At 39.0% G+C, this 27,645-nt stretch overlaps 1 protein-coding gene across 1 annotated transcript; it reads right to left on the bottom strand.

Moving 5' to 3' along the window:
- Positions 1-125: 125 nt before the first annotated feature.
- On the bottom strand, positions 126-27,295 carry SPACA4 (sperm acrosome associated 4). Its single transcript, XM_063433250.1, has 3 exons — positions 27,177-27,295; positions 2,477-2,581; positions 126-841 (listed from the first exon to the last, which is right to left on the bottom strand). The coding sequence occupies exons 1-3, from the start codon at positions 27,226-27,228 to the stop codon at positions 639-641; spliced, it is 360 nt and encodes a 119-aa protein (XP_063289320.1). The 5' UTR covers positions 27,229-27,295; the 3' UTR covers positions 126-638.
- Positions 27,296-27,645: the final 350 nt, after the last annotated feature.

The raw sequence follows: 27,645 nt of genomic DNA, 5'->3' as shown, positions 1-27,645 counted from the left end.
ACAGTAATCCTTACTGCACTCCGCGATCTAGAGGTGGCTCTGTGTCAAATGCATTATCCAAACACTACTCTGTGACCCTGTGAAAAATATTTGCTAGCAAGATTAGCAATTAGGAGACAATGAAGAAATCTCAAAAACACCCATAAGACTTTTTTTTTATTTCTCTACAGAATATACTTACAAAACTCTTTAATCAAAAACTAGAAACCTTGAAAATCTGTTTCATTGTTTGACCAGTTTTAGAATAGAAGATTTGAGAAGAGAAAGGAAGGATGTTATGCCCAGACAGGAAACATGGGACTAGGCAGTACAATGGTAATTGTACAGAGACACAGAATGTTACGGAGATCTGTCGTGATTAAGGAAGGCATACTATGCATGGAAGAAAATTCTGAAAAGCATAGAAAAATGAAGACAGGAGAGGACACGGAATGGTAAACTTTCAATGCAAAGGATGAAAAGTAACATTAACAAGCAACATGTTTACTGATTTTCAAGTAATTATAGCGTAGAGACAGGTGAATGGTTGGCGTTGTGCAAAAAGCAGAGCGTTCGTTCTCTGTGAAAGATGGAAGATTGTGTTTGGATCATCTCCATTTTGTCTGTGTTCCTCGAAATACAGACTGGACTTCATAAACTCAGAACAGTTTAGCGAACCACAGGGCAACCAGAACAGCTATTCCAGTGACAGCAGACAGCCTGGGGGTGATGGCAGAGTTGCAGAGTTCGGATATACAGCACGAAGGAGTCGTTTTCACGGTTACGCCAGTATATGTCTCAGAGGATTCCGTTATACACTGAGTGGGAGTCGCACAACCTCTCTTCCTTAAGGTTATTCCAGCTGAAATAGAGACAAACTTTAATTCCAGACCATACTTGATAAGAGTTTAAAAAAGTATATGTAGAGATTGTGTGTACAAGGAAAAAGCTTGCGTACTTCCCACTGTCCCAAATCCTATGCACATTTAAATAGCAAGGTTAGGTATGATCAACCAGATCGCTTGTAAGAAAGATAATAAAAAAGTACAATTGACAAATAAAATAGCTAAAGAAAATTGTCAATAAACATTGGGATCTTTTGTGAAAAGATAAAGAATTATCAAACATATTGCCTGAGAAACTTTTCAGGAATTTTAGAAGCGCACCCGATTTGAAAAATATTTTTAACTCAAGGTAAAATCTGATCTTCGTTAAAGCATTTTTTGTGTGAGTTTTCTTTTACATGTGAATGGTGACTATCACTTAAAATGTTGATGCCCTTTTCAATGCTTACAATGAATTTACACGTAGGGGCTTATTAACTAAATGGTGTGTAGTAACACCATATTAGTATACTTTTGGTTATTGGGTATAACTGAAAATTAGTAGAAAGAGAGAGGGCGTATACCGCGCTTATAGTATTAGAAATAAAATATACAAAGATACATACATATGTTCTTGAGTATTTCAATTAGTCGTGACCTCAAAGGGAAATACAAATAGAAAAATAATAGCGCAATACAGCAAATATATTTATAAAAATAAATGAAGAAGCCTATCAGGCGAAACGCGTTAAGTGGGACTATATTCTATATATTATATTTTATATCTATATTTTAATATTCATTGTTTAGTCTGTTTACATTAAAGTATACTTTTAAGTTACTTTTTTATTATCTTCATTTCCTGGTATCCTGCATATCCTTGGTGGGGATCATACCACCTAAGCTGTTCACACTAGAGCAGGTTACATGCTCTAGAAAGTGTAAGTACATTACTTTTTACTATTTTATTCTACCACTTGGACTTACTTCACCATATTGCTGCTATTTTTTCTTTTTATACCAACTCCATATTTGGCACCTTTGAATACATCTGCGGCAACCACCACGAATCCCAAGACGGGGATTGTACCGTCCAAGCGCTTTTACAGTAGAGCTCTGTTATAGCTCTACTTCATGTGAGTGGACTGTACTTAGTTTCTTATCATTTATTTTTATAAATATATTTGCTGTATTGCGCTATTATTTTTCTATTTGTATTTCCCTTTGAGGTCACGACTAATTGAAATACTCAAGAACATATGTATGTATCTTTGTATATTTTATTTCTAATACTATAAGCGCGGTATACGCCCTCTCTCTTTCTACTATTTCACTCACAAGGTTGGGGAATCCTTGTCCTGTATACTGCTGCCTGGTTTCTATAGTGAGCGCCTATTACCCTTTTTCTTTTATAACTGAAAATTAAGCTGGTTGTAGACACTATATATAATATTATTTATTTAGAGCTACAGTGCACCTTAATTGTGTATTAATTAAATTGAGTGTACTTGTGCGTCTATGCGCTGTACAAGGTTGCTGCTATTGATTTACGTTAGACTGTTTTATATTTTTATCTTTGTATATAGAAGTGGCATTTATTCACTTTGTATCACACGATTACAGGTACTTTAAAAATAAATTCAGTAAAAGGACTGGAGACATGTTTTCCTTACCGACTGTGGCGGAATATGTCACACAGGACTCAAGAGGTCCGCAATTCACCTTAGATTTAATTAGACAGGTTCCATAGTCACATTGATAGCATTCCAATGAATGAGCTGCAAGAGAAAGTACAGGGTAAACATTACTGTATTGTGGAGGTAGACAGGAGGGGTCTGCCTAGGCAAGCACATGAACATTTACAATGTGAAGTATAGGAGATTGATTTGGTTATTCATAGTCTGCAGTCAGGACACTCCAGATACATAGTTTCCTTACAGCAAAGTTCCAACATATAGAGAGGAGACTATCCCTTTACTCTTCTTTATCAAATCATAAATTCGTGTAATCTCAGCTAGTCCTAAAAGTGAAATATCCCGATGGAGAGAGTCTTTTAATAAGGTTTTGTCCAACATGGTTTGTAAATTGTAAGTGGACCGATTCTTTATTTTTATTAAGTTATGGTTAGTCACAAAAGTGTGAAATTACAGGAATTTAAAGGGATTTTAATATGGCTCAAGTGAAAACATATATACAATAAACTCTGAATTGTGCTGTAAAATTTAAACTGACCTAACCAAGTTACGAACATAGCACGTCTAAAGAATTACTGCAAAAGTGTCTAGGTTTGCCTACATTTTCCCACTAATATTTTAATGAACTAGCATTCACATATTAGGGACCCTGTTTGTGTACCAAGTATTAGGGGACAGGTTTGTTTGTTTTTGTTTAGATTAAATAAATATTTAAGATTTCTGAAAAAAAAAATATGGATTAGATATTTTTCTATAAAGGAAAAAACAGAAGTACAGAAACAGCAGGATATACAACCCAGTTGCAAAAATGCAACAACCCCCACCCCCTCCCTCTTTAGTTTATTTTGCATCCTCTACATACAAAGTTGAAGTAAGAATAAAGAAGTGGGGCAAAGATAATCTTACAAATGATAAGATAGGCGAGCGGTTAATGAGGTGCTTGCTCAGGGAAGCTTGCAATCTAGGGGAGGTGATGTGCACAAACCCAGGAGGATGAACAACGTGGGGATGAGATCACAGGTGCAGACAACATCTAACTATACTGAGAAAGAAGTTAAAGAAAGGCTTGCAGTGAGAGTGAAATGGACTGACGAAATACTACGACATGAGAGACAGATTTAAAGAATAAACATTCGCCAGACAGAGACCAGCTTGTCTAAATGGGAGTTTTAATCCCTTAAGGATGGTGGCAATTGTCCAACTTCTGAACCACAGCAAACCTAGAATTTGAATGTTGCTTGTTCCACTGCAATTTAATAGTTTATCTTTGACGGCACCACCCATATATATTGCTTTCTTCTAATATCCTTTATGTACACCTTAGGCAACAATAAGTATGAATATAATGTTATAAATGGAAACAAATATCATCTTGTTACATATCGAGTGTAACTAAAGAAAATAACTCAAAACACATTCACCTGATTGTAATGCCTCATATATATCTAGGATCCAAATTATATTTTTGGTAATTAACAGTAACCCACTTAAACTAACTCTAAGTTTACACCTACCCTAACGTTAATCCTACACTATCCCTAACACTAAAACAGCATTAACCCATACGTTATCCTAACACTATCCCTACCCATAACCCAAACAGATAGATATCCTATGCTGACTTCAGCAGAGTGACTTCCTAGTTAAAACAGTAGGAAGCGCTCTTTGAGTTCCATCAACTGGGTGATTGCAGCATGAGAGGGAGATCTTCATGTCATGCTGTAGCTCTGGCATGCTGACTCTACTGATCACACTGCGATCGGTGCTGGGCAGATAGTCTGATAAAGGAAGTGGGATTTATGGAGCTAATATAGGGAGGGTAGGGGAATTATTAGGAAGGCAATAAGTGCATTTGAAAAACAATGCAATTTCAACAAGTAGAGGCAAGTAGAGGCAGAATATTCAAGGGAAAAAATGAATAATTCCATACTTTTTTATTTTATTTTATAATTGCTCCCAGGATTAATTACAAAAGTGAGGGAAGGGAATTCAAAGTAAAATTTAAATATTGCTTTGTGAGTATTTGTACTTTTTAACTTCATATTTAATTATAAGTATATGTATTAAAAATGTAGATGTCAAGTTGCTTAAATGGATTGAGAAAATATACGGCCCACGCGTTACTTTAAAAAATCCAAAAACCCTTACACCCATGATACACACAAACACACACACACATACACACATCCCCATACACGCATATGATATCAAAGGCAAATGGTCACTAGATTTTCAAATGTGGCAAATTCAAACCGAAAATATAAGCAAGAAAATGTTTTAGCCTGAAATTTGCCAGGTTTCAAATTGTTTAATTTCAGAGTTTAGAGAATATCCCCCTAAGAGTCCAGCTGCTACTCGCAATGCAACATTCGGCATTCTTGCCTATACAGGAGTGAATATTTCCCTGTAGAATGCTGCTCCCCTCATTTCAGGGGGTTCAATTTTTTAATGATAAAACCCTATCACAGTTACAGTGTTAGCATTCATTCACCCCACTTTCACCCCACTTTTCTGATAATGACACAGAATTAGATCAGACCCAGCTCCCCATTTACTGGGATATATAATGACACAGAATTAGATCAGATCCAGCTCCCCATTTACTGGGATATATAATGACACAGAATTAGATCAGATCCAGCTCCCCATTTACTGGGATATATAATGACACAGAATTAGATCAGACCCAGCTCCCCATTTACTGGGATATATAATGACACAGAATTAGATCAGATCCAGCTCCCCATTTACTGGGATCTATAATGACACAGAATTAGATCAGACCCAGCTCCCCATTTACTGGGATATATAATGACACAGAATTAGATCACAGATCCAGCTCCCCATTTACTGGGATATATAATGGCACAGAATTAGATCAGATCCAGCTCCCCATTTACTGGGATATATAATGACACAGGATTAGATCAGACCCAGCTCCCCATTTACTGGGATATATAATGACACAGAATTAGATCAGACCCAGCTCCCCATTTACTGGGATATATAATGACACAGGATTAGATCAGACCCAGCTCCCCATTTACTGGGATATATAATGACACAGAATTAGATCACAGATCCAGCTCCCCATTTACTGGGATATATAATGACACAGAATTAGATCAGATCCAGCTCCCCATTTACTGGGATATATAATGGCACAGAATTAGATCAGATCCACCTCCCCATTTACTGGGATATATAATGACACAGAATTAGATCACAGATCCAGCTCCCCATTTACTGGGATATATAATGGCACAGAATTAGATCAGATCCACCTCCCCATTTACTGGGATATATAATGACACAGAATTAGATCAGATCCAGCTCCCCATTTACTGGGATATATAATGACACAGGATTAGATCAGATCCAGCTCCCCATTTACTGGGATATATAATGACACAGAATTAGATCAGACCCAGCTCCCCATTTACTGGGATATATAATGACACAGAATTAGGTCAGATCCACCTCCCCATTTACTGGGATATATAATGACACAGAATTAGATCAGATCCAGCTCCCCATTTACTGGGATATATAATGACACAGAATTAGATCAGATCCAGCTCCCCATTTACTGGGATATATAATGACACAGAATTAGATCAGATCCACCTCCCCATTTACTGGGATATATAATGACACAGAATTAGATCCCAGATCCAGCTCCCCATTTACTGGGATATATAATAACACAGAATTAGATCCCAGATCCAGCTCCCCATTTACTGGGATATATAATGACACAGAATTAGATCCCAGATCCAGCTCCCCATTTACTGGGATATATAATGACACAGAATTAGATCCCAGATCCAGCTCCCCATTTACTGGGATATATAATGACACAGAATTAGATCCCAGATCCAGCTCCCCATTTACTGGGATATATAATGACACAGAATTAGATCAGATCCAGCTCCCCATTTACTGGGATATATAATGACACAGAATTAGATCAGATCCAGCTCCCCATTTACTGGGATATATAATGACACAGAATTAGATTAGATCCAGCTCCCCATTTACTGGGATATATAATGACACAGTATTAGATCAGATCCAGCTCCCCATTTACTGGGATATATAATGACACAGGATTAGATCACAGACCCAGCTCCCCATTTACTGGGATATATAATGACACAGAATTAGATCAGATCCAGCTCCCCATTTACTGGGATATATAATGACACAGAATTAGATCAGATCCAGCTCCCCATTTACTGGGATATATAATGACACAGGATTAGATCACAGACCCAGCTCCCCATTTACTGGGATATATAATGACACAGAATTAGATCAGATCCACCTTCCCAATTACTGGGATATATAATGACACAGAATTAGATCAGATCCAGCTCCCCATTTACTGGGATATATAATGACACAGAATTAGATCAGATCCAGCTCCCCATTTACTGGGATATATAATGACACAGAATTAGATCAGATCCAGCTCCCCATTTACGGGGATATATAATGACACAGTATTAGATCAGATCCAGCTCCCCATTTACTGGGATATATAATGACACAGGATTAGATCACAGACCCAGCTCCCCATTTACTGGGATATATAATGACACAGAATTAGATCAGATCCAGCTCCCCATTTACTGGGATATATAATGACACAGAATTAGATCAGATCCAGCTCCCCATTTACTGGGATATATAATGACACAGGATTAGATCACAGACCCAGCTCCCCATTTACTGGGATATATAATGACACAGAATTAGATCAGATCCACCTCCCCAATTACTGGGATATATAATGACACAGAATTAGATCAGATCCAGCTCCCCATTTACTGGGATATATAATGACACAGAATTAGATCAGATCCACCTCCCCAATTACTGGGATATATAATGACACAGAATTAGATCAGATCCAGCTCCCCATTTACTGGGATATATAATGACACAGAATTAGATCAGATCCAGCACCCCATTTACTGGGATATATAATGACACAGAATTAGATCAGATCCAGCTCCCCATTTACTGGGATATATAATGACACAGAATTAGATCAGATCCAGCTCCCCATTTACTGGGATATATAATGACACAGAATTAGATCAGATCCAGATCCCCATTTACTGGGATATATAATGACACAGAATTAGATCAGATCCAGCTCCCCATTTACTGGGATATATAATGACACAGAATTACATCAGACCCAGCTCCCCATTTACTGGGATATATAATGACACAGAATTAGATCAGATCCAGCTCCCCATTTACTGGGATATATAATGACACAGAATTAGATCAGATCCACCTCCCCATTTACTGGGATATATAATGACACAGGATTAGATCAGATCCAGCTCCCCATTTACTGGGATATATAATGACACAGAATTAGATCAGATCCAGCTCCCCATTTACTGGGATATATAATGACACAGAATTAGATCAGATCCAGCTCCCCATTTACTGGGATATATAATGACACAGAATTAGATCAGATCCACCTCCCCATTTACTGGGATATATAATGACACACAATTAGATCAGATCCAGCTCCCCATTTACTGGGATATATAATGACACAGAATTAGATCAGACCCAGCTCCCCATTTACTGGGATATATAATGACACAGAATTAGATCCCAGATCCAGCTCCCCATTTACTGGGATATATAATGACAGAGAATTAGATCAGATCCAGCTCCCCATTTACTGGGATATATAATGACACAGAATTAGATCAGACCCAGCTCCCCATTTCCTGGGATATATAATGACACAGAATTAGATCAGATCCAGCTCCCCATTTACTGGGATATATAATGACACAGAATTAGATCAGATCCAGCTCCCCATTTACTGGGATATATAATGACACAGGATTAGATCACAGATCCAGCTCCCCATTTACTGGGATATATAATGACACAGAATTAGATCCCAGATCCAGCTCCCCATTTACTGGGATATATAATGACACAGAATTAGATCAGATCCAGCTCCCAATTTACTGGGATATATAATGACACAGAATTAGATCCCAGATCCAGCTCCCCATTTACTGGGATATATAATGACACAGAATTAGATCAGATCCAGCTCCCCATTTACTGGGATATATAATGACACAGGATTAGATCACAGACCCAGCTCCCCATTTACTGGGATATATAATGACACAGAATTAGATCACAGATCCAGCTCCCCATTTACTGGGATATATAATGACACAGGATTAGATCACAGACCCAGCTCCCCATTTACTGGGATATATAATGACACAGAATTAGATCAGATCCAGCTCCCCATTTACTGGGATCTATAATGACACAGAATTAGATCAGATCCAGCTCCCCATTTACTGGGATATATAATGACACAGGATTAGATCAGATCCAGCACCCCATTTACTGGGATATATAATGACACAGAATTAGATCAGATCCAGCTCCCCATTTACTGGGATATATAATGACACAGAATTAGATCAGACCCAGCTCCCCATTTACTGGGATATATAATGACACAGAATTAGATCAGATCCAGCTCCCCATTTACTGGGATATATAATGACACAGAATTAGATCAGACCCAGCTCCCCATTTACTGGGATATATAATGACACAGAATTAGATCAGACCCAGCTCCACATTTACTGGGATATATAATGACACAGAATTAGATCAGACCCAGCTCCCCATTTACTGGGATATATAATGACACAGAATTCGATCAGATCCAGCTCCCCATTTACTGGGATATATAAAGACACAGAATTAGATCACAGATCCAGCTCCCCATTTACTGGGATATATAATGACACAGAATTAGATCAGATCCAGCTCCCCATTTACTGGGATATATAATGACACAGAATTAGATCGGATCCAGCACCCCATTTACTGGGATATATAATGACACAGGATTAGATCAGACCCAGCTCCCCATTTACTGGGATATATAATGACACAGAATTAGATCAGATCCAGCTCCCCATTTACTGGGATATATAATGACACAGAATTAGATCAGATCCAGCTCCCCATTTACTGGGATATATAATGACACAGAATTAGATCCCAGATCCAGCTCCCCATTTACTGGGATATATAATGACAGAATTAGATCAGATCCAGCTCCCCATTTACTGGGATATATAATGACACAGAATTAGATCAGATCCAGCACCCCATTTACTGGGATATATAATGACACAGAATTAGATCAGATACAGCTCCCCATTTACTGGGATATATAACGACACAGAATTAGATCAGACCCAGCTCCCCATTTACTGGGATATATAATGAAACAGAATTAGATCAGATCCCAGTATATATCCATTTACTGGGATATATAATGACACAGAATTAGATCAGACCCAGCTCCCCATTTACTGGGACATATAATGACACAGAATTAGATCAGATCCGGCTCCCCATTTACTGGGATATATAATGACACAGAATTAGATCCCAGATCCAGCTCCCCATTTACTGGGATATATAATGACACAGAATTAGATCAGATCCAGCTCCCCATTTACTGGGATATATAATGACACAGAATTAGATCAGACCCAGCTCCCCATTTACTGGGATATATAATGACACAGAATTAGATCAGATCCAGCTCCCCATTTACTGGGATATAGAATAACACAGAATTAGATCAGATCCAGCTCCCCATTTACTGGGATATATAATGACACAGAATTAGATCAGATCCAGCTCCCCATTTACTGGGATATATAATGACACAGAATTAGATCAGACCCAGCTCCCCATTTACTGGGATATATAATGACACAGAATTAGATCAGATCCAGCTCCCCATTTACTGGGATATATAATGACACAGAATTAGATCAGACCCAGCTCCCCATTTACTGGGATATATAATGACACAGAATTAGATCAGATCCAGCTCCCCATTTACTGGGATATATAATGACACAGAATTAGATCAGATCCAGCTCCCCATTTACTGGGATATATAATGACACAGAATTAGATCAGACCCAGCTCCCCATTTACTGGGATATATAATGACACAGAATTAGATCAGATCCAGCTCCCCATTTACTGGGATATATAATGACACAGAATTAGATCAGATCCAGCTCCCTATTTACTGGGATATATAATGACACAGAATTAGATCAGACCCAGCTCCCCATTTACTGGGATATATAATGACACAGAATTAGATCAGATCCAGCACCCCATTTACTGGGATATATAATGACACAGAATTAGATCAGATCCAGCTCCCCATTTACTGGGATATATAATGACACAGAATTAGATCAGATCCAGCTCCCCATTTACTGGGATATATAATGACACAGAATTAGATCAGATCCAGATCCCCATTTACTGGGATATATAATGACACAGAATTAGATCAGATCCAGCTCCCCATTTACTGGGATATATAATGACACAGAATTAGATCAGACCCAGCTCCCCATTTACTGGGATATATAATGACACAGAATTAGATCAGATCCAGCTCCCCATTTACTGGGATATATAATGACACAGAATTAGATCAGATCCACCTCCCCATTTACTGGGATATATAATGACACAGGATTAGATCAGATCCAGCTCCCCATTTACTGGGATATATAATGACACAGAATTAGATCAGATCCAGCTCCCCATTTACTGGGATATATAATGACACAGAATTAGATCAGATCCAGCTCCCCATTTACTGGGATATATAATGACACAGAATTAGATCAGATCCACCTCCCCATTTACTGGGATATATAATGACACAGAATTAGATCAGATCCAGCTCCCCATTTACTGTGATATATAATGACACAGAATTAGATCAGATCCAGCTCCCCATTTACTGGGATATATAATGACACAGAATTAGATCAGACCCAGCTCCCCATTTACTGGGATATATAATGACACAGAATTAGATCCCAGATCCAGCTCCCCATTTACTGGGATATATAATGACAGAGAATTAGATCAGATCCAGCTCCCCATTTACTGGGATATATAATGACACAGAATTAGATCAGACCCAGCTCCCCATTTACTGGGATATATAATGACACAGAATTAGATCAGATCCAGCTCCCCATTTACTGGGATATATAATGACACAGAATTAGATCAGATCCAGCTCCCCATTTACTGGGATATATAATGACACAGGATTAGATCACAGATCCAGCTCCCCATTTACTGGGATATATAATGACACAGAATTAGATCCCAGATCCAGCTCCCCATTTACTGGGATATATAATGACACAGAATTAGATCAGATCCAGCTCCCCATTTACTGGGATATATAATGACACAGAATTAGATCCCAGATCCAGCTCCCCATTTACTGGGATATATAATGACACAGAATTAGATCAGATCCAGCTCCCCATTTACTGGGATATATAATGACACAGGATTAGATCACAGACCCAGCTCCCCATTTACTGGGATATATAATGACACAGAATTAGATCACAGATCCAGCTCCCCATTTACTGGGATATATAATGACACAGGATTAGATCACAGACCCAGCTCCCCATTTACTGGGATATATAATGACACAGAATTAGATCAGATCCAGCTCCCCATTTACTGGGATCTATAATGACACAGAATTAGATCAGATCCAGCTCCCCATTTACTGGGATATATAATGACACAGGATTACATCAGATCCAGCACCCCATTTACTGGGATATATAATGACACAGAATTAGATCAGATCCAGCTCCCCATTTACTGGGATATATAATGACACAGAATTAGATCAGACCCAGCTCCCCATTTACTGGGATATATAATGACACAGAATTAGATCAGATCCAGCTCCCCATTTACTGGGATATATAATGACACAGAATTAGATCAGACCCAGCTCCCCATTTACTGGGATATATAATGACACAGAATTAGATCAGACCCAGCTCCACATTTACTGGGATATATAATGACACAGAATTAGATCAGACCCAGCTCCCCATTTACTGGGATATATAATGACACAGAATTAGATCAGATCCAGCTCCCCATTTACTGGGATATATAATGACACAGAATTAGATCACAGATCCAGCTCCCCATTTACTGGGATATATAATGACACAGAATTAGATCAGATCCAGCTCCCCATTTACTGGGATATATAATGACACAGAATTAGATCAGACCCAGCTCCCCATTTACTGGGATATATAATGACACAGAATTAGATCAGATCCAGCTCCCCATTTACTGGGATATATAATGACACAGAATTAGATCAGACCCAGCTCCCCATTTACTGGGATATATAATGACACAGAATTAGATCAGACCCAGCTCCACATTTACTGGGATATATAATGACACAGAATTAGATCAGACCCAGCTCCCCATTTACTGGGATATATAATGACACAGAATTAGATCAGATCCAGCTCCCCATTTACTGGGATATATAATGACACAGAATTAGATCAGATCCAGCTCCCCATTTACTGGGATATATAATGACACAGAATTAGATCAGACCCAGCTCCCCATTTACTGGGATATATAATGACACAGAATTAGATCAGATCCAGCTCCCCATTTACTGGGATATATAATGACACAGAATTAGATCAGATCCAGCTCCCTATTTACTGGGATATATAATGACACAGAATTAGATCAGACCCAGCTCCCCATTTACTGGGATATATAATGACACAGAATTAGATCAGATCCAGCACCCCATTTACTGGGATATATAATGACACAGAATTAGATCAGATCCAGCTCCCCATTTACTGGGATATATAATGACACAGAATTAGATCAGATCCAGCTCCCCATTTACTGGGATATATAATGACACAGAATTAGATCAGATCCAGATCCCCATTTACTGGGATATATAATGACACAGAATTAGATCAGATCCAGCTCCCCATTTACTGGGATATATAATGACACAGAATTAGATCAGACCCAGCTCCCCATTTACTGGGATATATAATGACACAGAATTAGATCAGATCCAGCTCCCCATTTACTGGGATATATAATGACACAGAATTAGATCAGATCCACCTCCCCATTTACTGGGATATATAATGACACAGGATTAGATCAGATCCAGCTCCCCATTTACTGGGATATATAATGACACAGAATTAGATCAGATCCAGCTCCCCATTTACTGGGATATATAATGACACAGAATTAGATCAGATCCAGCTCCCCATTTACTGGGATATATAATGACACAGAATTAGATCAGATCCACCTCCCCATTTACTGGGATATATAATGACACAGAATTAGATCAGATCCAGCTCCCCATTTACTGTGATATATAATGACACAGAATTAGATCAGATCCAGCTCCCCATTTACTGGGATATATAATGACACAGAATTAGATCAGACCCAGCTCCCCATTTACTGGGATATATAATGACACAGAATTAGATCCCAGATCCAGCTCCCCATTTACTGGGATATATAATGACAGAGAATTAGATCAGATCCAGCTCCCCATTTACTGGGATATATAATGACACAGAATTAGATCAGACCCAGCTCCCCATTTACTGGGATATATAATGACACAGAATTAGATCAGATCCAGCTCCCCATTTACTGGGATATATAATGACACAGAATTAGATCAGATCCAGCTCCCCATTTACTGGGATATATAATGACACAGGATTAGATCACAGATCCAGCTCCCCATTTACTGGGATATATAATGACACAGAATTAGATCCCAGATCCAGCTCCCCATTTACTGGGATATATAATGACACAGAATTAGATCAGATCCAGCTCCCCATTTACTGGGATATATAATGACACAGAATTAGATCCCAGATCCAGCTCCCCATTTACTGGGATATATAATGACACAGAATTAGATCAGATCCAGCTCCCCATTTACTGGGATATATAATGACACAGGATTAGATCACAGACCCAGCTCCCCATTTACTGGGATATATAATGACACAGAATTAGATCACAGATCCAGCTCCCCATTTACTGGGATATATAATGACGCAGGATTAGATCACAGACCCAGCTCCCCATTTACTGGGATATATAATGACACAGAATTAGATCAGATCCAGCTCCCCATTTACTGGGATCTATAATGACACAGAATTAGATCAGATCCAGCTCCCCATTTACTGGGATATATAATGACACAGGATTACATCAGATCCAGCACCCCATTTACTGGGATATATAATGACACAGAATTAGATCAGATCCAGCTCCCCATTTACTGGGATATATAATGACACAGAATTAGATCAGACCCAGCTCCCCATTTACTGGGATATATAATGACACAGAATTAGATCAGATCCAGCTCCCCATTTACTGGGATATATAATGACACAGAATTAGATCAGACCCAGCTCCCCATTTACTGGGATATATAATGACACAGAATTAGATCAGACCCAGCTCCACATTTACTGGGATATATAATGACACAGAATTAGATCAGACCCAGCTCCCCATTTACTGGGATATATAATGACACAGAATTCGATCAGATCCAGCTCCCCATTTACTGGGATATATAATGACACAGAATTAGATCACAGATCCAGCTCCCCATTTACTGGGATATATAATGACACAGAATTAGATCAGATCCAGCTCCCCATTTACTGGGATATATAATGACACAGAATTAGATCGGATCCAGCACCCCATTTACTGGGATATATAATGACACAGGATTAGATCAGACCCAGCTCCCCATTTACTGGGATATATAATGACACAGAATTAGATCAGATCCAGCTCCCCATTTACTGGGATATATAATGACACAGAATTAGATCAGATCCAGCTCCCCATTTACTGGGATATATAATGACACAGAATTAGATCCCAGATCCAGCTCCCCATTTACTGGGATATATAATGACAGAATTAGATCAGATCCAGCTCCCCATTTACTGGGATATATAATGACACAGAATTAGATCAGATCCAGCACCCCATTTACTGGGATATATAATGACACAGAATTAGATCAGATACAGCTCCCCATTTACTGGGATATATAACGACACAGAATTAGATCAGACCCAGCTCCCCATTTACTGGGATATATAATGAAACAGAATTAGATCAGATCCCAGTATATATCCATTTACTGGGATATATAATGACACAGAATTAGATCAGACCCAGCTCCCCATTTACTGGGACATATAATGACACAGAATTAGATCAGATCCGGCTCCCCATTTACTGGGATATATAATGACACAGAATTAGATCCCAGATCCAGCTCCCCATTTACTGGGATATATAATGACACAGAATTAGATCAGATCCAGCTCCCCATTTACTGGGATATATAATGACACAGAATTAGATCAGACCCAGCTCCCCATTTACTGGGATATATAATGACACAGAATTAGATCAGATCCAGCTCCCCATTTACTGGGATATATAATAACACAGAATTAGATCAGATCCAGCTCCCCATTTACTGGGATATATAATGACACAGAATTAGATCAGATCCAGCTCCCCATTTATTGGGATATATAATGACACAGAATTAGATCAGACCCAGCTCCCCATTTACTGGGATATATAATGACACAGAATTAGATCAGATCCAGCTCCCCATTTACTGGGATATATAATGACACAGAATTAGATCAGACCCAGCTCCCCATTTACTGGGATATATAATGACACAGAATTAGATCAGACCCAGCTCCCCATTTACTGGGATATATAATGACACAGGATTAGATCAGATCCAGCTCCCCATTTACTGGGATATATAATGACACAGAATTAGATCAGATCCAGCTCCCCATTTACTGGGATATATAATGACACAGAATTAGATCAGATCCAGCTCCCCATTTACTGGGATATATAATGACACAGAATTAGATCAGATCCACCTCCCCATTTACTGGGATATATAATGACACAGAATTAGATCCCAGATCCAGCTCCCCATTTACTGGGATATATAATAACACAGAATTAGATCCCAGATCCAGCTCCCCATTTACTGGGATATATAATGACACAGAATTAGATCCCAGATCCAGCTCCCCATTTACTGGGATATATAATGACACAGAATTAGATCCCAGATCCAGCTCCCCATTTACTGGGATATATAATGACACAGAATTAGATCCCAGATCCAGCTCCCCATTTACTGGGATATATAATGACACAGAATTAGATCAGATCCAGCTCCCCATTTACTGGGATATATAATGACACAGAATTAGATCAGATCCAGCTCCCCATTTACTGGGATATATAATGACACAGAATTAGATTAGATCCAGCTCCCCATTTACTGGGATATATAATGACACAGTATTAGATCAGATCCAGCTCCCCATTTACTGGGATATATAATGACACAGGATTAGATCACAGACCCAGCTCCCCATTTACTGGGATATATAATGACACAGAATTAGATCAGATCCAGCTCCCCATTTACTGGGATATATAATGACACAGAATTAGATCAGATCCAGCTCCCCATTTACTGGGATATATAATGACACAGGATTAGATCACAGACCCAGCTCCCCATTTACTGGGATATATAATGACACAGAATTAGATCAGATCCACCTTCCCAATTACTGGGATATATAATGACACAGAATTAGATCAGATCCAGCTCCCCATTTACTGGGATATATAATGACACAGAATTAGATCAGATCCAGCTCCCCATTTACTGGGATATATAATGACACAGAATTAGATCAGATCCAGCTCCCCATTTACGGGGATATATAATGACACAGTATTAGATCAGATCCAGCTCCCCATTTACTGGGATATATAATGACACAGGATTAGATCACAGACCCAGCTCCCCATTTACTGGGATATATAATGACACAGAATTAGATCAGATCCAGCTCCCCATTTACTGGGATATATAATGACACAGAATTAGATCAGATCCAGCTCCCCATTTACTGGGATATATAATGACACAGGATTAGATCACAGACCCAGCTCCCCATTTACTGGGATATATAATGACACAGAATTAGATCAGATCCACCTCCCCAATTACTGGGATATATAATGACACAGAATTAGATCAGATCCAGCTCCCCATTTACTGGGATATATAATGACACAGAATTAGATCAGATCCACCTCCCCAATTACTGGGATATATAATGACACAGAATTAGATCAGATCCAGCTCCCCATTTACTGGGATATATAATGACACAGAATTAGATCAGATCCAGCACCCCATTTACTGGGATATATAATGACACAGAATTAGATCAGATCCAGCTCCCCATTTACTGGGATATATAATGACACAGAATTAGATCAGATCCAGCTCCCCATTTACTGGGATATATAATGACACAGAATTAGATCAGATCCAGATCCCCATTTACTGGGATATATAATGACACAGAATTAGATCAGATCCAGCTCCCCATTTACTGGGATATATAATGACACAGAATTACATCAGACCCAGCTCCCCATTTACTGGGATATATAATGACACAGAATTAGATCAGATCCAGCTCCCCATTTACTGGGATATATAATGACACAGAATTAGATCAGATCCACCTCCCCATTTACTGGGATATATAATGACACAGGATTAGATCAGATCCAGCTCCCCATTTACTGGGATATATAATGACACAGAATTAGATCAGATCCAGCTCCCCATTTACTGGGATATATAATGACACAGAATTAGATCAGATCCAGCTCCCCATTTACTGGGATATATAATGACACAGAATTAGATCAGATCCACCTCCCCATTTACTGGGATATATAATGACACACAATTAGATCAGATCCAGCTCCCCATTTACTGGGATATATAATGACACAGAATTAGATCAGACCCAGCTCCCCATTTACTGGGATATATAATGACACAGAATTAGATCCCAGATCCAGCTCCCCATTTACTGGGATATATAATGACAGAGAATTAGATCAGATCCAGCTCCCCATTTACTGGGATATATAATGACACAGAATTAGATCAGACCCAGCTCCCCATTTCCTGGGATATATAATGACACAGAATTAGATCAGATCCAGCTCCCCATTTACTGGGATATATAATGACACAGAATTAGATCAGATCCAGCTCCCCATTTACTGGGATATATAATGACACAGGATTAGATCACAGATCCAGCTCCCCATTTACTGGGATATATAATGACACAGAATTAGATCCCAGATCCAGCTCCCCATTTACTGGGATATATAATGACACAGAATTAGATCAGATCCAGCTCCCAATTTACTGGGATATATAATGACACAGAATTAGATCCCAGATCCAGCTCCCCATTTACTGGGATATATAATGACACAGAATTAGATCAGATCCAGCTCCCCATTTACTGGGATATATAATGACACAGGATTAGATCACAGACCCAGCTCCCCATTTACTGGGATATATAATGACACAGAATTAGATCACAGATCCAGCTCCCCATTTACTGGGATATATAATGACACAGGATTAGATCACAGACCCAGCTCCCCATTTACTGGGATATATAATGACACAGAATTAGATCAGATCCAGCTCCCCATTTACTGGGATCTATAATGACACAGAATTAGATCAGATCCAGCTCCCCATTTACTGGGATATATAATGACACAGGATTAGATCAGATCCAGCACCCCATTTACTGGGATATATAATGACACAGAATTAGATCAGATCCAGCTCCCCATTTACTGGGATATATAATGACACAGAATTAGATCAGACCCAGCTCCCCATTTACTGGGATATATAATGACACAGAATTAGATCAGATCCAGCTCCCCATTTACTGGGATATATAATGACACAGAATTAGATCAGACCCAGCTCCCCATTTACTGGGATATATAATGACACAGAATTAGATCAGACCCAGCTCCACATTTACTGGGATATATAATGACACAGAATTAGATCAGACCCAGCTCCCCATTTACTGGGATATATAATGACACAGAATTCGATCAGATCCAGCTCCCCATTTACTGGGATATATAAAGACACAGAATTAGATCACAGATCCAGCTCCCCATTTACTGGGATATATAATGACACAGAATTAGATCAGATCCAGCTCCCCATTTACTGGGATATATAATGACACAGAATTAGATCGGATCCAGCACCCCATTTACTGGGATATATAATGACACAGGATTAGATCAGACCCAGCTCCCCATTTACTGGGATATATAATGACACAGAATTAGATCAGATCCAGCTCCCCATTTACTGGGATATATAATGACACAGAATTAGATCAGATCCAGCTCCCCATTTACTGGGATATATAATGACACAGAATTAGATCCCAGATCCAGCTCCCCATTTACTGGGATATATAATGACAGAATTAGATCAGATCCAGCTCCCCATTTACTGGGATATATAATGACACAGAATTAGATCAGATCCAGCACCCCATTTACTGGGATATATAATGACACAGAATTAGATCAGATACAGCTCCCCATTTACTGGGATATATAACGACACAGAATTAGATCAGACCCAGCTCCCCATTTACTGGGATATATAATGAAACAGAATTAGATCAGATCCCAGTATATATCCATTTACTGGGATATATAATGACACAGAATTAGATCAGACCCAGCTCCCCATTTACTGGGACATATAATGACACAGAATTAGATCAGATCCGGCTCCCCATTTACTGGGATATATAATGACACAGAATTAGATCCCAGATCCAGCTCCCCATTTACTGGGATATATAATGACACAGAATTAGATCAGATCCAGCTCCCCATTTACTGGGATATATAATGACACAGAATTAGATCAGACCCAGCTCCCCATTTACTGGGATATATAATGACACAGAATTAGATCAGATCCAGCTCCCCATTTACTGGGATATAGAATAACACAGAATTAGATCAGATCCAGCTCACCATTTACTGGGATATATAATGACACAGAATTAGATCAGATCCAGCTCCCCATTTACTGGGATATATAATGACACAGAATTAGATCAGACCCAGCTCCCCATTTACTGGGATATATAATGACACAGAATTAGATCAGATCCAGCTCCCCATTTACTGGGATATATAATGACACAGAATTAGATCAGACCCAGCTCCCCATTTACTGGGATATATAATGACACAGAATTAGATCAGATCCAGCTCCCCATTTACTGGGATATATAATGACACAGAATTAGATCAGATCCAGCTCCCCATTTACTGGGATATATAATGACACAGAATTAGATCAGACCCAGCTCCCCATTTACTGGGATATATAATGACACAGAATTAGATCAGATCCAGCTCCCCATTTACTGGGATATATAATGACACAGAATTAGATCAGATCCAGCTCCCTATTTACTGGGATATATAATGACACAGAATTAGATCAGACCCAGCTCCCCATTTACTGGGATATATAATGACACAGAATTAGATCAGATCCAGCACCCCATTTACTGGGATATATAATGACACAGAATTAGATCAGATCCAGCTCCCCATTTACTGGGATATATAATGACACAGAATTAGATCAGATCCAGCTCCCCATTTACTGGGATATATAATGACACAGAATTAGATCAGATCCAGATCCCCATTTACTGGGATATATAATGACACAGAATTAGATCAGATCCAGCTCCCCATTTACTGGGATATATAATGACACAGAATTAGATCAGACCCAGCTCCCCATTTACTGGGATATATAATGACACAGAATTAGATCAGATCCAGCTCCCCATTTACTGGGATATATAATGACACAGAATTAGATCAGATCCACCTCCCCATTTACTGGGATATATAATGACACAGGATTAGATCAGATCCAGCTCCCCATTTACTGGGATATATAATGACACAGAATTAGATCAGATCCAGCTCCCCATTTACTGGGATATATAATGACACAGAATTAGATCAGATCCAGCTCCCCATTTACTGGGATATATAATGACACAGAATTAGATCAGATCCACCTCCCCATTTACTGGGATATATAATGACACAGAATTAGATCAGATCCAGCTCCCCATTTACTGTGATATATAATGACACAGAATTAGATCAGATCCAGCTCCCCATTTACTGGGATATATAATGACACAGAATTAGATCAGACCCAGCTCCCCATTTACTGGGATATATAATGACACAGAATTAGATCCCAGATCCAGCTCCCCATTTACTGGGATATATAATGACAGAGAATTAGATCAGATCCAGCTCCCCATTTACTGGGATATATAATGACACAGAATTAGATCAGACCCAGCTCCCCATTTACTGGGATATATAATGACACAGAATTAGATCAGATCCAGCTCCCCATTTACTGGGATATATAATGACACAGAATTAGATCAGATCCAGCTCCCCATTTACTGGGATATATAATGACACAGGATTAGATCACAGATCCAGCTCCCCATTTACTGGGATATATAATGACACAGAATTAGATCCCAGATCCAGCTCCCCATTTACTGGGATATATAATGACACAGAATTAGATCAGATCCAGCTCCCCATTTACTGGGATATATAATGACACAGAATTAGATCCCAGAACCAGCTCCCCATTTACTGGGATATATAATGACACAGAATTAGATCAGATCCAGCTCCCCATTTACTGGGATATATAATGACACAGGATTAGATCACAGACCCAGCTCCCCATTTACTGGGATATATAATGACACAGAATTAGATCACAGATCCAGCTCCCCATTTACTGGGATATATAATGACACAGGATTAGATCACAGACCCAGCTCCCCATTTACTGGGATATATAATGACACAGAATTAGATCAGATCCAGCTCCCCATTTACTGGGATCTATAATGACACAGAATTAGATCAGATCCAGCTCCCCATTTACTGGGATATATAATGACACAGGATTACATCAGATCCAGCACCCCATTTACTGGGATATATAATGACACAGAATTAGATCAGATCCAGCTCCCCATTTACTGGGATATATAATGACACAGAATTAGATCAGACCCAGCTCCCCATTTACTGGGATATATAATGACACAGAATTAGATCAGATCCAGCTCCCCATTTACTGGGATATATAATGACACAGAATTAGATCAGACCCAGCTCCCCATTTACTGGGATATATAATGACACAGAATTAGATCAGACCCAGCTCCACATTTACTGGGATATATAATGACACAGAATTAGATCAGACCCAGCTCCCCATTTACTGGGATATATAATGACACAGAATTCGATCAGATCCAGCTCCCCATTTACTGGGATATATAATGACACAGAATTAGATCACAGATCCAGCTCCCCATTTACTGGGATATATAATGACACAGAATTAGATCAGATCCAGCTCCCCATTTACTGGGATATATAATGACACAGAATTAGATCGGATCCAGCACCCCATTTACTGGGATATATAATGACACAGGATTAGATCAGACCCAGCTCCCCATTTACTGGGATATATAATGACACAGAATTAGATCAGATCCAGCTCCCCATTTACTGGGATATATAATGACACAGAATTAGATCAGATCCAGCTCCCCATTTACTGGGATATATAATGACACAGAATTAGATCCCAGATCCAGCTCCCCATTTACTGGGATATATAATGACAGAATTAGATCAGATCCAGCTCCCCATTTACTGGGATATATAATGACACAGAATTAGATCAGATCCAGCACGCCATTTACTGGGATATATAATGACACAGAATTAGATCAGATACAGCTCCCCATTTACTGGGATATATAACGACACAGAATTAGATCAGACCCAGCTCCCCATTTACTGGGATATATAATGAAACAGAATTAGATCAGATCCCAGTATATATCCATTTACTGGGATATATAATGACACAGAATTAGATCAGACCCAGCTCCCCATTTACTGGGACATATAATGACACAGAATTAGATCAGATCCGGCTCCCCATTTACTGGGATATATAATGACACAGAATTAGATCCCAGATCCAGCTCCCCATTTACTGGGATATATAATGACACAGAATTAGATCAGATCCAGCTCCCCATTTACTGGGATATATAATGACACAGAATTAGATCAGACCCAGCTCCCCATTTACTGGGATATATAATGACACAGAATTAGATCAGATCCAGCTCCCCATTTACTGGGATATATAATAACACAGAATTAGATCAGATCCAGCTCCCCATTTACTGGGATATATAATGACACAGAATTAGATCAGATCCAGCTCCCCATTTATTGGGATATATAATGACACAGAATTAGATCAGACCCAGCTCCCCATTTACTGGGATATATAATGACACAGAATTAGATCAGATCCAGCTCCCCATTTACTGGGATATATAATGACACAGAATTAGATCAGACCCAGCTCCCCATTTACTGGGATATATAATGACACAGAATTAGATCAGATCCAGCTCCCCATTTACTGGGATATATAATGACACAGAATTAGATCAGACCCAGCTCCCCATTTACTGGGATATATAATGACACAGAATTAGATCAGATCCAGCTCCCCATTTACTGGGATATATAATGACACAGAATTAGATCAGATCCAGCTCCCTATTTACTGGGATATATAATGACACAGAATTAGATCAGATCCAGCTCCCCATTTACTGGGATATATAATGACACAGAATTAGATCACAGATCCAGCTCCCCATTTACTGGGATATATAATGGCACAGAATTAGATCAGATCCAGCTCCCCATTTACTGGGATATATAATGACACAGAATTAGATCAGATCCAGCTCCCCATTTACTGGGATATATAATGACACAGAATTAGATCACAGATCCAGCTCCCCATTTACTGGGATATATAATGACACAGAATTAGATCAGATCCAGCTCCCCATTTACTGGGATATATAATGACACAGAATTAGATCACAGATTCAGCTCCCCATTTACTGGGATATATAATGACACAGAATTAGATCAGATCCAGCTCCCCATTTACTGGGATATATAATGACACAGAATTAGATCAGACCCAGCTCCCCATTTACTGGGATATATAATGACACAGAATTAGATCAGATCCAGCTCCCCATTTACTGGGATATATAATGACACAGAATTAGATCAGACCCAGCTCCCCATTTACTGGGATATATAATGACACAGAATTAGATCAGATCCAGCTCCCCATTTACTGGGATATATAATGACACAGAATTAGATCAGATCCAGCTCCCTATTTACTGGGATATATAATGACACAGAATTAGATCAGATCCAGCTCCCCATTTACTGGGATATATAATGACACAGAATTAGATCACAGATCCAGCTCCCCATTTACTGGGATATATAATGGCACAGAATTAGATCAGATCCAGCTCCCCATTTACTGGGATATATAATGACACAGAATTAGATCAGATCCAGCTCCCCATTTACTGGGATATATAATGACACAGAATTAGATCACAGATCCAGCTCCCCATTTACTGGGATATATAATGACACAGAATTAGATCAGATCCAGCTCCCCATTTACTGGGATATATAATGACACAGAATTAGATCAGATCCAGCTCCCCATTTACTGGGATATATAACGACACAGAATTAGATCCCAGATCCAGCTCCCCATTTACTGGGATATATAATGACACAGAATTAGAGCAGATCCAGCACCCCATTTACTGGGATATATAATGACACAGAATTAGATCAGATCCAGCTCCCCATTTACTGGGATATATAATGACACAGAATTAGATCACAGATCCAGCTCCCCATTTACTGGGATATATAATGACACAGAATTAGATCCCAGATCCAGCTCCAGCTCCCCATTTACTGGGATATATAATGGCACAGAATTAGATCCCAGATCCAGCTCCCCATTTACTGGGATATATAATGACACAGAATTAGATCAGATCCAGCTCCCCATTTACTAGGATATATAATGACACAGAATTAGATCAGATCCAGCTCCCCATTTACTGGGATCTATAATGACACAGAATTAGATCGCAGATCCAGCTCCCCATTTACTGGGATCTATAATGACACAGAATTAGATCGCAGATCCAGCTCCCCATTTACTGGGATCTATAATGGCACAGAATTAGATCAGATCCAGCTCCCCATTTACTGGGATATATAATGACACAGAATTAGATCAGATCCAGCTCCCCATTTACTGGGATATATAATGACACAGAATTAGATCAGATCCAGCTCCCCATTTACTAGGATATATAATGACACAGAATTAGATCAGATCCAGCTCCCCATTTACTGGGATCTATAATGACACAGAATTAGATCGCAGATCCAGCTCCCCATTTACTGGGATCTATAATGACACAGAATTAGATCAGATCCAGCTCCCCATTTACTGGGATATATAATGACACAGAATTAGAGCAGATCCAGCACCCCATTTACTGGGATATATAATGACACATAATTAGATCAGATCCAGCTCCCCATTTACTGGGATATATAATGACACAGAATTAGATCACAGATCCAGCTCCCCATTTACTGGGATATATAATGACACAGAATTAGATCCCAGATCCAGCTCCAGCTCCCCATTTACTGGGATATATAATGGCACAGAATTAGATCCCAGATCCAGCTCCCCATTTACTGGGATATATAATGACACAGAATTAGATCAGATCCAGCTCCCCATTTACTAGGATATATAATGACACAGAATTAGATCAGATCCAGCTCCCCATTTACTGGGATCTATAATGACACAGAATTAGATCGCAGATCCAGCTCCCCATTTACTGGGATCTATAATGACACAGAATTAGATCGCAGATCCAGCTCCCCATTTACTGGGATCTATAATGGCACAGAATTAGATCAGATCCAGCTCCCCATTTACTGGGATATATAATGACACAGAATTAGATCAGATCCAGCTCCCCATTTACTGGGATATATAATGACACAGAATTAGATCAGATCCAGCTCCCCATTTACTAGGATATATAATGACACAGAATTAGATCAGATCCAGCTCCCCATTTACTGGGATCTATAATGACACAGAATTAGATCGCAGATCCAGCTCCCCATTTACTGGGATCTATAATGACACAGAATTAGATCCCAGATCCAGCTCCAGCTCCCCATTTACTGGGATATATAATGGCACAGAATTAGATCCCAGATCCAGCTCCCCATTTACTGGGATATATAATGACACAGAATTAGATCAGATCCAGCTCCCCATTTACTAGGATATATAATGACACAGAATTAGATCAGATCCAGCTCCCCATTTACTGGGATCTATAATGACACAGAATTAGATCGCAGATCCAGCTCCCCATTTACTGGGATCTATAATGACACAGAATTAGATCGCAGATCCAGCTCCCCATTTACTGGGATATATAATGACACAGAATTAGATCACAGATCCAGCTCCCCATTTACTGGGATATATAATGACACAGTATTAGATCACAGATGCAGCTCCCCATTTACTGGGATCTGTAATGGCACAGAATTAGATCAGGTAGAGTTTTTCATTCATTCTACTCACCTAAGTGGAAGCTCAAGAGGACAAAAAACAAGCCTGTTATTAGAGTCTTCATGTTTCCTTGCTCTGATAACCCTCTGTTCTTTCTCACTCCAGGCTCTCTCCTCAGTAACCCTCCCTGATCAGGTGGCAGCCTTTTAAATGTACGTGATTTGGCTCCCCCTACTGTGGTCTTGTATTTACATAATCACTAATATTGTGGAAAAATCAGTTTGTCTGAATCACATTTTAGAGTATAAATAAAGGTGATAGCATACAGATAGTTGTTGTAAGTCACAGCAAAGCGAATATTTTTTGTATTTTCTCAGTATGTTCCCTCTGGATACAGGATCATAATTCAGAGGAACATACTGAGAAAATACAACACACCACATCAACCTGAAAGTGTTGAAAATACCAACAGTGTTCAGAGCCAATCTTGAGGGCTCTTTAATCTGTGAGTGTCCAATATATCTTCCATGCAGATACCACC

Source organism: Pelobates fuscus, chromosome 9 (assembly GCF_036172605.1).
Source record: "Pelobates fuscus isolate aPelFus1 chromosome 9, aPelFus1.pri, whole genome shotgun sequence".
NCBI lineage: Eukaryota > Metazoa > Chordata > Amphibia > Anura > Pelobatidae > Pelobates > Pelobates fuscus.
This window is presented reverse-complemented; position numbering and strand designations above follow the sequence as displayed.

What these genes read in the sequence shown, in the direction of transcription:
- SPACA4 (XM_063433250.1), bottom strand. Translation starts at nt 27,228, where the DNA reads ATGAAGACTCTAATAACAGGCTTGTTTTTTGTCCTCTTGAGCTTCCAC. An exon ending in CCTCTTGAGCTTCCACTTAG is followed by an intron (nt 2,582 to 27,176) that starts GTGAGTAGAATG and finishes TTTCTCTTGCAG; the next exon opens with CTCATTCATTGGAATGCTAT. An exon ending in GACATATTCCGCCACAGTCG is followed by an intron (nt 842 to 2,476) that starts GTAAGGAAAACA and finishes TCTCTATTTCAG; the next exon opens with CTGGAATAACCTTAAGGAAG.